Source organism: Carcharodon carcharias, chromosome 3 (assembly GCF_017639515.1).
Source record: "Carcharodon carcharias isolate sCarCar2 chromosome 3, sCarCar2.pri, whole genome shotgun sequence".
Classification (NCBI taxonomy): domain Eukaryota; kingdom Metazoa; phylum Chordata; class Chondrichthyes; order Lamniformes; family Lamnidae; genus Carcharodon; species Carcharodon carcharias.
The window spans coordinates 51,156,406-51,171,885 of record NC_054469.1 but is presented as its reverse complement, the minus strand read 5'-3'; the positions used below and the strand labels follow the sequence as shown (position 1 = coordinate 51,171,885).

The following is a 15,480-nucleotide window of genomic DNA, read 5'->3' as shown; positions in this document are numbered from 1 at the left end:
TGATTGGCAAAGCATATGGGACCTTGGGTTTCATAAATTGAGGCATTGAGTACAAAAGCAAGGAAGTTACGCTGAACCTATATAAAGCTCTGATTAGGTCCCAATTAGAGAATGTTACTCAGTTCTAGTCACCATACTTGAAGAAAGATATGAAGGCCCTTGAGAGGTTACAGAGGAGATTTGCCAGAATGGTTCCAGGGATGGAGGTTTTAGTTAAATGTTAGGCTGGAGCAAAGGAGATTGAGGGGAAATTTGATAGAGGTGTTGCAAGATTACAACAGGCTTGGATATGGTAGACAAGGAAGAACTCTTCCCATTAGCTTGATGGTACAAGGGTTAAGGGTCAGATTTAAGATTAAGGGCAAGACATGCAGGGGGAAGAGAGAACATTTTTATGCATCAAGTTTCAATGACATGGAACTCTCTGCTCACAAGGGTGGTGAGTGAAGAAACGAACAATGATTTAAAAAGGAAATTGGATGGCACTTGAAGGAAATAAACTTGCAGGGTGAAGAGGACTGAGCAAGAGAGCAGGACTGACTGGATTGCTCCGGAGCTGGTATGGACTTGATGGCCTTCTCTGTGCCATAAATAACTGACTCTAAAAATCCAACCCAATAAATCAAGTCCACAGGATTTATCAGAGGATATCACTAGCCCTTAATTATGCTGCACCACTTTGCTGATTCTCATCGATATCTGTAATGCCTCTTTTAAACAGACTTCATAGAATTATTCAGTCCATCATGTCTCTGAAGAAGCAGTTCACCTAGATACATGTGAACACCAACACCTGGAAGTTCCCCTCCACGCCACTCGCCATCCTGACTTGGAAATATATTGCTGTTCCTTCGCTGTCGCTAGGTCAAAATCCTGGAACTCCCCCCACCTGCCCACCAACAGCACTGTGGGTGTACCTACACCACAGAGACTGCAGCGGTTCAAGAAGGTAGCTCACCACTGCCATCTCAAGGGCAATTAGTGATGGGCATAAATGCTGGCCCAGCCAATGACACCCGCATCCCAGAATTGAATATTTTTTAAAAGTGCCACCCCCCCACCTTCTCCTAGCAGCCCTGCAATTTTTTTCTTTTCAAATAATGATCCAGTTCCCTTTTGATAGTCTCAACTGACCCTGCCTTGTCCTTACTCTTGGGCAGTGCATTCCAGATCCTAATCACTCGCTGCATGAAAAAGCTTTTTCATGTCAGCATTGCTTCTTTTGCCAATCACCTTAAATCTGTATCCTCTGATTCTTGATCCTTCCACCAGTGGGAACAGATTCTCCTTGTCTGTTCTGTCCACACCCCTCATGATTTTGAATACCTCTAAAATCTCCTCTCCATGCGCCTTTTCTCCAAGGCAAGCAGTCCTAGCTTCTCCAACATATCTTCAAAACTGAATTTCCTCATCCCTAGGACCATTCCCATGAATCTTCTCTGCACCCTCTGTAATGCCTCCACATCCTTCCTAAAATATGGCACCAAGAACTGAACATAATACTCCAGTTGAGGCTGAACCAGTGTTTTATACAGGTTTAATATAATTTTCTTGTTTTTGCGCTCTGTACCCCTATTGATAAAGCCCAAGATGCCATTTGCTTTATTAACCGTGCTTTCAAGCTGTCCTGCCACCTTCAATGATTTATGCACCTGTTCCTGCACCATCTTTAGAATTGTACCCTCTATTTTATTATCATCCGTCTGCATTCTTCCTACCAAAATAAATCCCTTTCCACTTCTCCTGCCATTTGTCTGCCCATTTCACCAAACTCTGTCTTTTGAAGCTTTACAGTAATCCTGCTTATGGTCATTTAAGTAGTAATGGCTTGTGAATCGCTACCTGCATCCAAATATTAACAAGTACTGTATATGTACTTGTAATTCATTCAAGGTATTTAAGTTTCCTTTTATATAATAACAAATAGAATGGGAGTTGTCATTTTTTTATTTATGCATAAATGAGAGCATCTAAAATGAAATGAGTACTTTATTATCTCATGTATATTTACTTTTTTGGAATTCACTAGTTAACTGCTTGTGATCCATTACAGTTTTGTTTTTTAATGCTGCAAATGGCCAGGAAAGATTTTCTTTAATGCTGAATCCTGATTTAAAATGTATAGTTAACACAACATGACTGGGCTGAGCTAATCCTTTCATGACTTCATCTCACATGCCCTCTGTTCCTAGAACTAAGGCAGCTTGTATGTCCCAAGTGCAGTCTACGAACTGTAATTGATTCCATAACTCCAGGAAAAAAGTCCAAAAACTTAGCTGGAAATATATCTGCATTCCTAGGCACACCCACTGAGGATTACATATTAACACTGGACTGTTTATGCACCATAAATAACAGATATAGTTATTGCAATCAAGTTTATTATTCGGGGAAGTTCTTTGCTATCGGACTGGCATCAACCCAGCGTGAGAATTTAATTACATATTAACTTCACTTCAGAGAGTCTTTCTATTGTAGTAATGCATAGTTCAGAATTTCAGGTTTTCCCAGACTTAGTAATGACTGGTGAGGAAAGGCTCTCAGGGAAGGTTAACTTCCTTTACACAAGAAGTGTTGCTGAGTTTGGAGGAAATAACTTTTCCAGGATAGTCAGGTAGCAAAATACAAAATAACTTTTGATCCTGGAAAGATGTAAGTGATGGAAAAGGCAGCTGTAAGCCATGAAAAATCAGCATTAAACCCCTACCTTACAGTTTTGAGATGGGAAATTTTGGGTTCATTGTGAAACTAAGGGCCCTGAATTTCTTTACCTGTAGGAGAAGCACAGTTTAGCAATGCTATTCAGCATGCAGCAGCTCAGTGGGTAAATGTGTGGTGTGCCTGTGAGCTTTTAGTCCAGGGCAGATCTCGGGTCTACAATGAATGTTCTAATATCAGCAGAGGCTGCTTTGGAAGCTCTACAATAGGATTCTCTGGCTAAAATGAGAAAATGTAATACTACTTGGTTCTCCTCAAAGATTCTGTTGGAAGTGCATTTGTATAGACTTCAAGCAAGGACCAGCTTGTGCTCAGTTTCAGTATGCTCCCTCCATCAATTATTTCCTGTGTAAACCAGGACTCTCTAAACTATGGGTTGCAACCCCTTGTGGGGTCGCTGGATGAAATCTGGGGTCGTGACGTCCAAAACTGTAATGGCTGCTGAGGAGAGGAGACTTCATCCTGGGACTGGCACCGAGGTCCCATGATGTGCTTTTTCCTGCTTTGCAGTCTCAACAGGAATCCTGATTGGAGGAAGAGTAAGTGGGGGAAGGGTGGAGTGTGATGAGAGTGTGGTGCGCGCTTAAAACTTATGAACTCCTCATTCGTATATGGTATCTGCTTTGGCAGGCACAATTAGAATAAAGCTGAAAAGTAGCAGTAAGGAGCTCTTTTTTTAACAACTGATAACTAATGGCAAAGAGAAACAATTACAATGGTTTATGATCATAGCTTCAAATTATGTAGGGTTTGCACTCCATTTTGACATAAAATAATATTTCTCAATGTCGGGGATAACAAACATCCATTACTTCAAGAATTTTACACAGAACAATTACAAAACAACTCTGTGGGCCATAATAAAATACTGAAACAATTTATGAATCACAGTTCCCCCATTACACTCCCACCCTGCTCAATGTGCATAACACCTATTAATTTGAATTGTAGGATGATCATTATTAAAGGAGCAAAGATGATCGTAACTGAAATGCTGGAAACACTAGGCAGGTCAGGCTGCATCTGTGGAGAGAGAAACAGAGTTAACATTTCAGGTCGGTGACCTTTTTGATGAAACATTAACACTGTTTCCCTCCGCAGATGCTGACTGACCTGCCGAGTATTTCCAGAATTTTCTTCTTTCATTTCAGATGTCCAATATCTGCAGTATTTTGTCTTTGTCATAACTACATTTCATTCTCTCCATGACCACCTGCTGCCTTCCTATGCTGACCCAATTTCTTTTTAACCTGTAAGAATTTTGAGGAATTGTAGAATCTACAGCCCAGGAGCACATTCATACCTGTGCCAATATTAGAACTTTAGCTGGAATTGCTGACTGTAATCATGTTTCTCTGCCTATATCCTTTTATATTAGGAACACTGATGATGACACTGATTGTTCTTTTTCAGAAATAGAAGATGAATATTTTGTTGAAAGTCATGACTGCACATTTGTTTCCAATAACAAAATAAAGCCTTCCCAAAATACAGAGACACTGGGTAAGCAGGAAGATGTAAAATTACCATATGAAGTGATATGTAATTCTGGTTGACAAGTTAAATAATTTTCAATTTGGATTTCTCTACAGAGGATCTTCTACAAGAATTCTTTGAATTTTATGGCAATTTTCCTTTCAATCTAATGTCCATCAATATCAGAAAGGTTAGTGTGTTGCAAATTGACACTTATATAACCTTTTGATTTTTCTAATGTGGAAGTCCTTGCAGTCTAATTTTGATCAAACATTACCTGACGTTGCAATGAAATTTTTAACCATATCTTGGTGCAACATAATGATCATGATTGGGAGTTTCAGTGTGAATCATGGGAAAGAGGTTAAATTAGAAAGATTAGAGCTAGACCAGCCTAAAGAGAATCTGTTAGTCAAAGCAACTTAAAGCTGTACAATTGTACAGGTGTTCAAAGATGAATCACTAAACTACGTTTAAGGCGAACGCCAATTCGAAGATTAAACCTTGATTGCCTTTTGTATTTATTAGTTGCAGGAAATAAAGTTTGTAGTTTAATTTTATTCATTTGTGGGATGAAAGCGTTGTTGGCAAGGTCAGCATATATTGCCCGTGTCCTTGAGAAGGTGGTGTATTCAGACAACCAGTTGGGTTTGACCAAAAAGTTGCAATTGGTCTGAAGTTGGGTTCAAGGTCAGAGCTTGAAATTACTAGAATCAGCCCTTCTTTCCCAGCTTCTTTCCTGAGGTAGCAGCTATTGAGAGGCCTCTTGATAGCAACTTCACATTATTTAACATTGTACTACTCACTCCAGTGATTTGTCTTTCCCATCTTTTCTGTTACCTTTTGCATTTTTAGTTTTTCTTTTAAAAATGTTTTGAGAAATGTTGCATTTTAAAATCCTAAATGTGCTCCAATTCAAAACTTCTAAATAAAAATGCATTTCAAATGTATATTTAAAAGTAAAATTGCATAGGGATGAATAAATCACAATGCAAATTACAGAATACATTATACAATTCTATGCAAACTTATGCTCTGAATATATAGCAAATAAATTCAGTACAATGTAATGGTAACCTCTGAACCACCTGATTAAAAGTGTTACAACATTCTTGGACTATTTGGAGAATGGTGTAATGGTAATTGCAGTTATGTTGTCCGTGTGTTTGGTTTTAAATATTATGGCAGGTGCTGCTGTGATTTAGGGATGGGCCTTACTGATTACAAGTAGCTGCCAAGAGAAGGTTGACAGTGTACTGGAATAATATGATTTGGCATCAATCATTTTTAAAAATTGACCTAGAGATAAATGATGAGGCACGTGTATATAATAAATCACCGCAGTGAATACTTTAACATATAGCTAGCAATCTCAATTCTGGTAAAATAGGCTAAGTAACATTTCTGTACTTTATGGCGATGCACAAAGTAAAAGGCCTCTATTAATTATATAGCACTATTATCAGTAATAGACCACATTCAGTTCTGCTCAGGAGGCTGGAATAGCTCTTGACTCTTAATTCACTGCCATTTCACTCTCTCAAATGACACTAAGCTTGGTGTGGCAGACAGTGAGAATGATGCTAATCGACTGCAACAGGACATAGGCTAGTAGAATGGGCAAATGAGTGGCAGATGAAATTTAATACAGACAGGTGTAAATGATGCATCTTGGCAGAAGGGGTAGGGAGAGGCAAATAGACTTAATGGCACAGCTGTAATGTGTGCAAGAACAGAAGGACCTTGGGGTTCATGGGCATGGACCTTTGAAGGTAGGATATATTGAGAGATCAATTAGCAAAGCATGGAATCTTGGGCTTTATAAATAGAGGAATTGAGTATTAAATTGTTTTGGTGCAGGAGGCTACCATTCAGCCCATTTTGTCTGCCCCAACTCTCAACATAATGACTTAGTGACATTCTCCTGCCTTTTCCCTGTAACCCTGCACATTGTTTCTATTCATATAATCATCTAATACTTCTTCAGCGCCTTGATTGAACCTGTTTCCACCACACTTCCAGGCAGTGCAGATTTAAGGTTTTGGGCAAGAGATGCAGGGGGAATGAGAGGAAGAACATTTTTATGCAGCAAATGGTAATGACTTTGCACTCACTGCATACGAGGGTGGTAGAAACAGAGAAGATGAATGATTTCAGAAGGAAAATGGTTGGATGCTTGAACGAAATAAAATTGCTGGACTAGGGGACAGAGCAGGGCAGCACAAATGACACAATTGCTCTATATGGAGCTGACGTGAATTTGATGGGCTGAATGGCCTTATGTGCTGTAAAGATTCTATGGGCAGAATTTTGATTGCCCTGCCAGAAGTTTTGCAGGTGAGAGGGGCATGTAAAATTTCCTGTGTGGCTATCCTACCACCTTTCTGCCCACCCCCAACCTGTCCAGATTAATGGCCACTTCCCATTTGGCCTCAATTTTGAGGCTGGCAGGAGGATTTTAGGGGTGGGGTCAAAATCTGGCAGGTCACCCTGCTCAGGCCTCAGCCTCTTCTCTAAGGGCCCCCTTTCCACATCATGTGCACCCCCCCCCCGCCCCGAGGTTTGCCACTGGGTGCTCCCTTCTCCTTCTCCCCGCTGTGAGACCCCTGCCCCTCCAAACCCCCACCCAAAATTAGCTGGTCCTGACCTCTGGGACTTAGACTCTGAAGCTGCTGGCACTGTAGAACTGTCTGTCCATCAGATTGACTGGCAGCTTTCTGAGGCACAGCGCCCCTCTGAGTGAGGGAAGGAAGTCTTGACCCCAGTCAATTAATGCTCCCTGGAGAGTGGGGCTGCTGGGAATGGCATTCCTGCAGACACTTTGGGAAATCCAGACATCTGAAAATTCCTGCCCTATGACTCTGGCTCTGTTTCTTAGTGAGTCATAGAGTCAGTGAAAGAGTGCAATGTTGAATCACAGGCCAGGGCATAAGTAAAAGCATGGAAGAGAGATGAAGAGCAGATGTGGGTGGGAGAGAAAGAAAACAAGATAGCTTGGGGGGTGGAAGGATGTGAACGTTTTCCTGAATTTCTTTTCTCAAAAATTGTTAGATAAATTGCCTTCATTTTTATAGCTCTTACTATGATTTATATGGACTACTTCAAACTTTTACATTGGAGATTTTGTATTGTTGCAGTACACAGATGCACTGATAACATAAAACAGAACATGTTTAGCTATTTGTATGTCTTTGCTCAAAACGTACATATTTTCAGGATATTTGGAATAAGCTTATTGTTTCTTTCATCTAGTTGGCTGCTGATGTTTTCTTTATTCTTTCATGGGAAGTGGGTGTCACTGGCTAAGCCAGTTTTTCTTGCCCATCCTTAATTGCCCTTGAGAAGGTGGTGGTGAGTCGTCGTCTTGAATAGCTGCAGGTACACCCACAGTTAGGGAGGGAGTTCTTTGATTTTGACCAAGCCACAGTGAAGGAACAGCAATATGGTTCAAGTTAGGATGATATGTGACACAGAGGGTCGCTTATAGTTGATGGTGCTCCTACGCATCTGCAGCCCTTGACCTTGTAGGTGATAGAAGGTGCTGCCTAAGGAGCCTTGGTGAATTCCTGCAGTGCATTTGTAGGCGGTACACACTTATGCCACTGTATATCGGTGGTGGAGGGTGTGAATGTTTGTGGAAGGGATGTCAATCAATTGCGCTGCGTTGTCCTGGATGGTGTCAACCTCCTTGACTGTCGTGGGAGCTGCACTCATCCAGGCAAGTAGAGAGTATTCCATCACACTCCTGACTTTGTGCCTTGCAGAGGTGGTGGTTAGGATTTGGGGAGTCAGGAGGTGAGTTACTTTCCACAGGATTCCTAGCCTCTGACCTGCTCTAGTACCCACAGTATTTGTATGGCTGGTCCAGTTCAGTTTCTTGTCACTGGTAACCCCCCAGGATATTAGCGAGAGAGTCAGTGATGTAATGCCATCGAAAAGTGTTGGTTATGGTGCTAGGTATTTGTTTTGTAATGTCATTAAGCTGTACTATTTAACATCGTGGGATAAAGTAGCTTACATTATACAAGCTCAATTGAAGCATGAACATCTAATTTATTTTTATTCTTCATTCACGGGATGTGGGCATCGCTGACTAGGTCAGCATTTATTGCCCATCCTTATTTGTCCTTGAGAAGGTGATGGTGAGCTGCCTTCTGGAACCACTGCAGTCTGTGAGGTGTAGGTACACCCATAGGCACTGTAGGGAGGGCGTTCCAGGATTTTGACCCTGTAAGAAAAACAACCAGATAATCTTTCCTCATATCTGCAATATTCCAGCCCTGGTAAAATTCTTGTAAATCTCCTCTGTACTCTCTCCGGAGCAATTATGTCCTTCCTGTGGTGACCAGAACTGTATGCAAAAATCAAGCTGTGGTCTAGCCCACGTTTTATACAGTTCCAGCACTACATCCCTGCTTTTGTATTACATACCCCATACAATAAAGGAAAGCATTACATATACTTTCCTTAACCACCTTATCTACCTGTCCTGCTACCTTCAGGGACCTGTGGACATGCACTCCAAGGTCTCTCACTTCCTATACCTCTCTCAATATTTATTGAGTTTATTCTCTTGCTTTGTTTGCCCTCCCAAAATGCATAACCTCTCACTTCTCTGGATTGAATTCCATTTGCCACTTTTACGCCCACTCAACCACAGTTGGACTGGAGTCCATAGTTATCTCCTTCATTATCAACTACACGGTCAATTTTTGTGTCATCTGCAAATTTCCCAATTGTGCTCCGCACATTTAAATCCAGATCATTAATATATACCATAAACAGCAGGGGACCCAACACTGAGCCCTGTGGAACACCACTGGAAACTGTCTTCCATTCACTAAAACACCCATCGGCCAGTACCCATTCCTCCCTTTCACTGAGCCAATTTTAGATCCAACCTGCCACATCCCCCTGTATACCATGGGCTTTTATTTTTCTGACCAGTCTGCCATGTGGGGCCTTATCAAATGCCTTACTAAAATCCATGTGGACAACATCCCCTGCACTACTCTCATCGATCCTCCTTGTTATTCTTCAGAAAAGTCAATTAAGTTACTAAAGACCTTCCTTTAACAAAACGATGCTGACTGTCCCTGATCAATCCGTGCCTTTCTAAGTGACAGTTTATCCTGCGTCTCAAAATTGATTCTAATAATTTGCCCACCACTGAAGTCGGACTGACCGGCCTATAATTTTCTGGCCTTTCCCTTGCACCCTTTTTAAATAATGGTATGACGTTCGCAGATCTCCAATCCTCTGATACCTCATCTGTATCTAGTGAGGTTTGAAAAATGATTCTCATGGCATCTGCTATTTCCTCCCTGGCTTTCTTTAACAGCCTGGGTCTATCCGGCCCTGCTGATTTATCCACCTTTAAAGGTGAGGCCCCTCCTGTACTACTTTTTTCGTCATGCTTATTGTATCTAATAGTTCACACTCCTCATTAACTAGAATGCCTGCACCATCCCTCTCCTTTGTGAAGACAGAGACAAAGTACTCATTAAGAATCCTGCATGTACATCCCTGAAGGCCTTACCCTTTCCTTAGTTATCCTCTTGCTCTTCATGTACTGATAAAACATTTTTGGATTTTCCTTGATTTTACCTGCCAATATTCTTTCATATCCTCTTTGCTTTCCCAATTTCATTTTTACTTCACCCCTGTATTTTCTATACTCCTCTAGGCTTTCTAACATATGAATTTTTTTGTGACTGTCATAAGTTTGCTTTCTTCTGTTTTCTTACCCTTTATGCTTCTCGATAACCAAGGGACTCTAGATTTGGTAGTACAACACTTTTTTTCTTTGTGGGGACATATCTACACTGCCCATAGAATCTCGCTTTTGAATACCTCCCATTGTTGGTCTGTCACTGATTTCCCTTCAAGTAGCTGCAACCAGTCCACTTTCACCAGATCGTTTTTCAGCTTTGTGAAATTTCTCAATTTAAACTTTTATTCCTGTTCTATCTTTATCCTTTTCCATAATTATGCTAAATCTAACCGTATTATGGTCACTATCTCCAAAATGATCACTCACTGCTACTTCATTCATTTACCCAGCTTCATTTCTTATGACTAAAACTAGAATTGTGCTCCTTCCCGTTGACTTGTTACATGCTGGCTAAAAAAAAGTTCACTTGAATGCAGTTTAAGAATTTTTTGTCCTTCACACTGTATCCCAATTGATATAAGGGTAGTTGAAGTGCCCAACGATTACTGTCCTATTGTTTTTGCACTCAGAAATCTGTCTACATATTTGCTCTTCTATCTCACTCACTATTTGGAGGTCTATAGTACATTCCTAATAGTATCGCTGCCGCTTTTTTATTTCTGAGCTCAACCCATCTGGCTTCCTTCGATGATTAATTTGGTATATCATCCCTCCTCACGGCTTTAATTGATTCTTTAACCGATAATGCTATGCTCCCACCGTTTTTTTAGTCCCCCCTCTATCCTGTCTGAACACCCTTTATCCAGGGCTGTTAAGCTGCCAATTTTGCCCCTCTTTAAGCCAAGTTTCCATTATAGCAATGATATCATGCTGCCATATGTGCATCTGTGCCCAAAGCTCATTGGCTTTATTTGCTATGCTCCTTGCGTTTAATTATATACCTTTTTGACACTGTCAAATTCATGTGCTGTACGTTTATTTTAACCTTTTGCTATTTTGCCTTGCAGAGTCACTGGCTAATTTCCTGTCTCCTGTTCCCTGCTCTGAATTTGTCCTATCTGAATCTGCCTCTGGTTCCCATCCCCTGCCAATCTAGTTTAATTCCCCCCACTCCTTCAACATTAGCAAATCTCCCTGCAAGGACATATGTTCCAGCCTAGTTCAGGTGTAGACCGTCTAGCTTCTACAAATCCCACCTTCCCCAGAACAGGCCCCAATGCCCCAGAAATCAGAAGCCCTCCCACCTTCTCTCCAGCCATACATTCATCCTATTTGTAGGTATCCTAAGTGCATTCTCCTATTTCTATACTCACTAGCATGTGACCTTGGGAGTAATCTAGAGATTACTAACTTTGAGGTCCTGCTTGATAATTTCTTTCCTAACTCCCTAAACTCAGCCAGCAGGATCTCATCCCTTTTTCTACCTATATAATTAATACGAATGTGAATCACAACCTGTGGCTACGCACCCTCACCCTCCAGAATGCTCTATAGCCATTCGGTAATATCCATGACCCTGGCACCAGGGAGGCAACGTGCTATCTTGGAATCACGTCTGCGACCACAGAAGCACCAGTCTGTTCCTCTAACTAATGAATCCCCTATCACTACAGCTTTTTCCCATCTTCTTCCTCCCCTCCTGTACACCTGAGCTACCCATAGTGCCACGAACTTGGCTCTGGCTGCATTCTTCTGAGGAACAAAAACGGAAAACCGTTTAATGAGCAGGCTCCTGCACCACCTGCTTGGTTCTCTTGGATTGCCTGCTGGTCACCATTTTTGCCTCCATTCTACTAGCCTGTGGTATAACCACCTCTCTGAACATGCTATCCACGTGACACTCAACCTTGCAGATGCACCACAGTGACTACAGCCACTGCTCGAGTTCCAAAACCTGGAGTTCAGGTTTCTGCAGCAGGTGACACTTTCTGCACGTGTGGCTGTCTAGGTCACTTTTAGCATTCACGACTTCCCACATAATACAGGACGTGCATTCCACGCAACAGAGTTGCCCTCCATGTCTTAATATTACTTACGTTAACTTCATTTTACTTTACTTTGGTTTACTTACATTAACTCAAACCATGCTAGTACTGATAAATCCGACTGATACTTAATCCACTTTACTAGTTACATTAAAGCTTACTTAAAGCACCTCTTTCCCCCATGCACTGAATACCCATGTGAACCTTATTCACTACTTGGTCATTGTCTCACTCAGGCTTGGTCTCCTGTCTCCTCCTGCACCCCTTACTTTGAAGTGAACTGATTTTGCTGGAAGGGGTGTTATTTTCTTCATGAGCAATGTCACGTCAGAAACAAAGATGACTGACCAGATAAGGGAGCTTTATTATCTCCCTTGTGGTATCCTTAACATCTTGACACCAGAGAAGGTGGATGGAACCTCAGTTAACGTTTCAGCTGAAGGATGCATGTGTTTAAAGTTTTTTTAACCTGTTAATAAAGCAATTGTAACTTTTCAGTTTATGGGAGATCATAGTATCTTCTTAAGCATCACATTAGTTTCCACATATCTGTATTCATAACAATTTGTCAGTATAATCTTGCTTTTTTAAAAGAAAACAATGCTAGGCCTAGATACAACTACTATCAAAAATATATTCTGATAAAACAAGCAACTGTCAAATGCAGTTTTATTATATTTAAATATATATATTAAATACAATTTTATCCCACAGTTCAAATTCTAGTTTGTGATACAGCTTTCATTTAGTGTGGTACCAGCATTTTAAATACAGCCAGCACTGTTTAAATGCACAGGAGCTACATATGGATTTGCACAAGAAATGTTGTACCAACATTGTTTTAAGGCTGCGATTATATCATTCCTGAACTATTTGGAGTGACCTCTGCGTTCATTTGGTGACTTGTAGAGTTTGAATATGCCAAAAGCCTATGTTGTAGAATTTAAATAAGCTTAGAATATGGATCACTTTCTCTCTGGGGAAAACTAAAGTTTACTCACTTAGGGCAGAACTACTTTATTTATTCCCAAAGATGAGCAGCTTTTCCTGTTTTAAATTCTATACAAATGATGGACAGCTAAAATGAATCTGTTATATGCAGATGAGCAAACATTTCAAACTTGAATATATTTGCAATAACTATCAGTATAAAGTCAGACACAAGTTCAAGATTAATGAATTTGCTTCTTTGCACTTGTGTGGATTTCTGATAGTTTGTGATGTAGTTCAGTCCTCTCTGCTCTCTTCTGCACTGAGCAGTTCCAGTACCTGGGATAGAAATAAACCAATTGGATCCATAAAGGAGCTGGGCAATACAATGAATTCCTTGAATGACTGACAGTGGTTTGTTTTACTTTTGGACAATATTAAACCTAGCAGATGCTGTAAATTCATTTTCATTTTTGTTCTTGTAACCATTGCAGGGGAAAGAACAACATAAACCTGAAGCATCTCCAGTTTACATTCAGAACCCATTTGAGCAGACTCTAAATGTGAGCAAGAATGTCAATCAAACCCAACTGGAGAAGTTTGTAACCTCGGCAAGAGAGAGTGCATGGATATTACAGCAGGAGGGGCTGAAACACCCAATATCCAATACCAAACCCTGGGGACTAGCAGCATTGCTTCTTCCTACCATGCAATCCCGTGGAGGAAAGAACAAAAAGAAGAGACAACCAGCTAGTGAGAGGATTAAAAGTTTGTTAGATTCACTAAAGATAAACAAACAAACCTCTGGCTATTTAAGCAGACCAAATGGTGGTAGACGGTACATTTGCACTATTGCCTGGTAATAAGCCCTCTATAATGTAAAAACATCATTCAACCACTGTTGAGCACTAAGACAGCAGAAATATCAAGGCTACAAATCCATTAATTTTAAAATTCTGCAAGAATTATTGAATAATACAGCAATTGGCAGTAAGAGTTCATTTAAGTTTTGAAACTTCTAGTCGGAATCTGTTTTAATGGAAACTTGTTCATGACCTTGTTGGAGCTGTAGCTAATGATTCAAAGACAAAACTTTAAACAGTATTGACTTGAATCCAACAGGTGACCTAAGAGATCATTCCTACATGCATCTACTCATCCAGATGAAACTTAATGGGTGTGTTTAGACTTCATTTTTAGAAAGCTGCTGAATCGATGAATGAAGATTTATATTACCAACAGGTTCATTTTAAATAAACTACTGCAAGATGATCAGTAAAAGTTATAATCTTTTTTTAAACTTTTGGTTCCTTTGCATTTGTTCATTGTTAGATCTGTGAAAATGTATTATTTATGCTTGGTAAAATTGTCTCACTCAAACTAAAATTAGTAATCCGCTGGTGTATATAATTGGGGTTTTACAAATGTCTGATTTCCTTTGCTCAATGGAATCCATTTCAATCTGCTTTAGAAGCAAGGAGCTGTGGCAGCAGTAGAACCAATTCATGCAGCTTTGTATGAATTGCTCAATTCAGACATAGTTCAATAAAAATATTCTATAGTGAAATAAATCATTGATTTTGCTAAGGTATCCTGATGAAGATTGAATCGAGTATTGGACAACTTCTACGCATACAGAAAAAGCGGCCTTGTAGAAAACAAAGACTGTGATCATGGACTGGACAATATGGCTCATTTCAAGGCTGTTAATTACTTAATAAAGCAACACATTAACTTAAAGACTTGCATTTATATAGTGCCCTTCACAATGTCTGGATTTCCCAAGGAAACTTTACAGCCATGGAGCTACTTTTGAAATGTAGTCACTGTTGTAATGTAGGATAGTAACCTATGATCTTGAGTGAAGAGAATTGAAATGTGATTAGAATACTCACCATCAGCACAAGAAGAAACGAGTTTCATTGGTTAAGAAGGAAAGGATGTACTCAGATTTAAATTGAGAAACTAATTTTGTATCATTTAGAACTATTTTCTCCATGGTTGGATGTCACAATGTGTTTGATATTTTCAGGCTCCTAATTGTAAGTATTATCTTAATGTTTAAGACCCATAAAACGTAGGAGCAGAAGTAGTCCATTCGGACCATCAAGTTTGCTCTGCCGTTCAATAAGATCATGGTTGATCTGATAATCCTCAAATCCACTTTTCTGCCTTTTCCCCATAACCCTCGATTCCCTTATTGATTTAAAATCTGTCTATCTCAGCCTTGAATATAATTAACAACCCAGCTTCTATAGCCGTCTGTGGTAACAACCCTCTGCGAGAAGAAATTCTTCTTCTTCCTCTGCCTTAAATGGGCAACGCCTCACTCTGAGATTATGCCCCCTGGTCCTAGACTCAACCACAAGGGGAAACAACCTCTCAGATCTACCCTGTCAAGCCCCCTAAGAATCTTTTATATTTCAATTAAGTCACCTCTCATTCTTCTAAGCTCCAATAAGTACAGGCCCAACCTACTCAATGCATAGTGTCAGCACATTCTCTGTTGGGAGGCTAACACCACAGCCTGGGTTTCATGAGGATTTCTGAACCCAATAACTAGTAATCATGTAAGTCTTCCCAGAAATGCTGAATAGCTAGGCATTGACAAAATATAAGGAAGAGCAGACCACAGCCATCCGCTTCCAACAGGCCTCCAAATTTTGTCCCTTCTATTCATGCTCAGTTTATGACAGT

General features: G+C 40.3%; 1 protein-coding gene across 1 annotated transcript in view; it reads left to right on the top strand.

The window, feature by feature from the left end:
- The window catches only part of LOC121276599 (mitochondrial poly(A) polymerase), a 44,942-nt gene extending 30,424 nt beyond the window's left edge, over positions 1-14,518 (top strand). Inside the window, exons 7-9 of the mRNA XM_041185206.1 lie at positions 4,132-4,221; positions 4,311-4,384; positions 13,278-14,518. Of these exons, the coding sequence (XP_041041140.1) occupies positions 4,132-4,221; positions 4,311-4,384; positions 13,278-13,646 (533 nt within the window). The 3' untranslated portion in view covers positions 13,647-14,518. The remainder of the gene's footprint in view (positions 1-4,131; positions 4,222-4,310; positions 4,385-13,277) is intronic.
- The last annotated feature ends 962 nt before the right edge of the window (positions 14,519-15,480 follow it).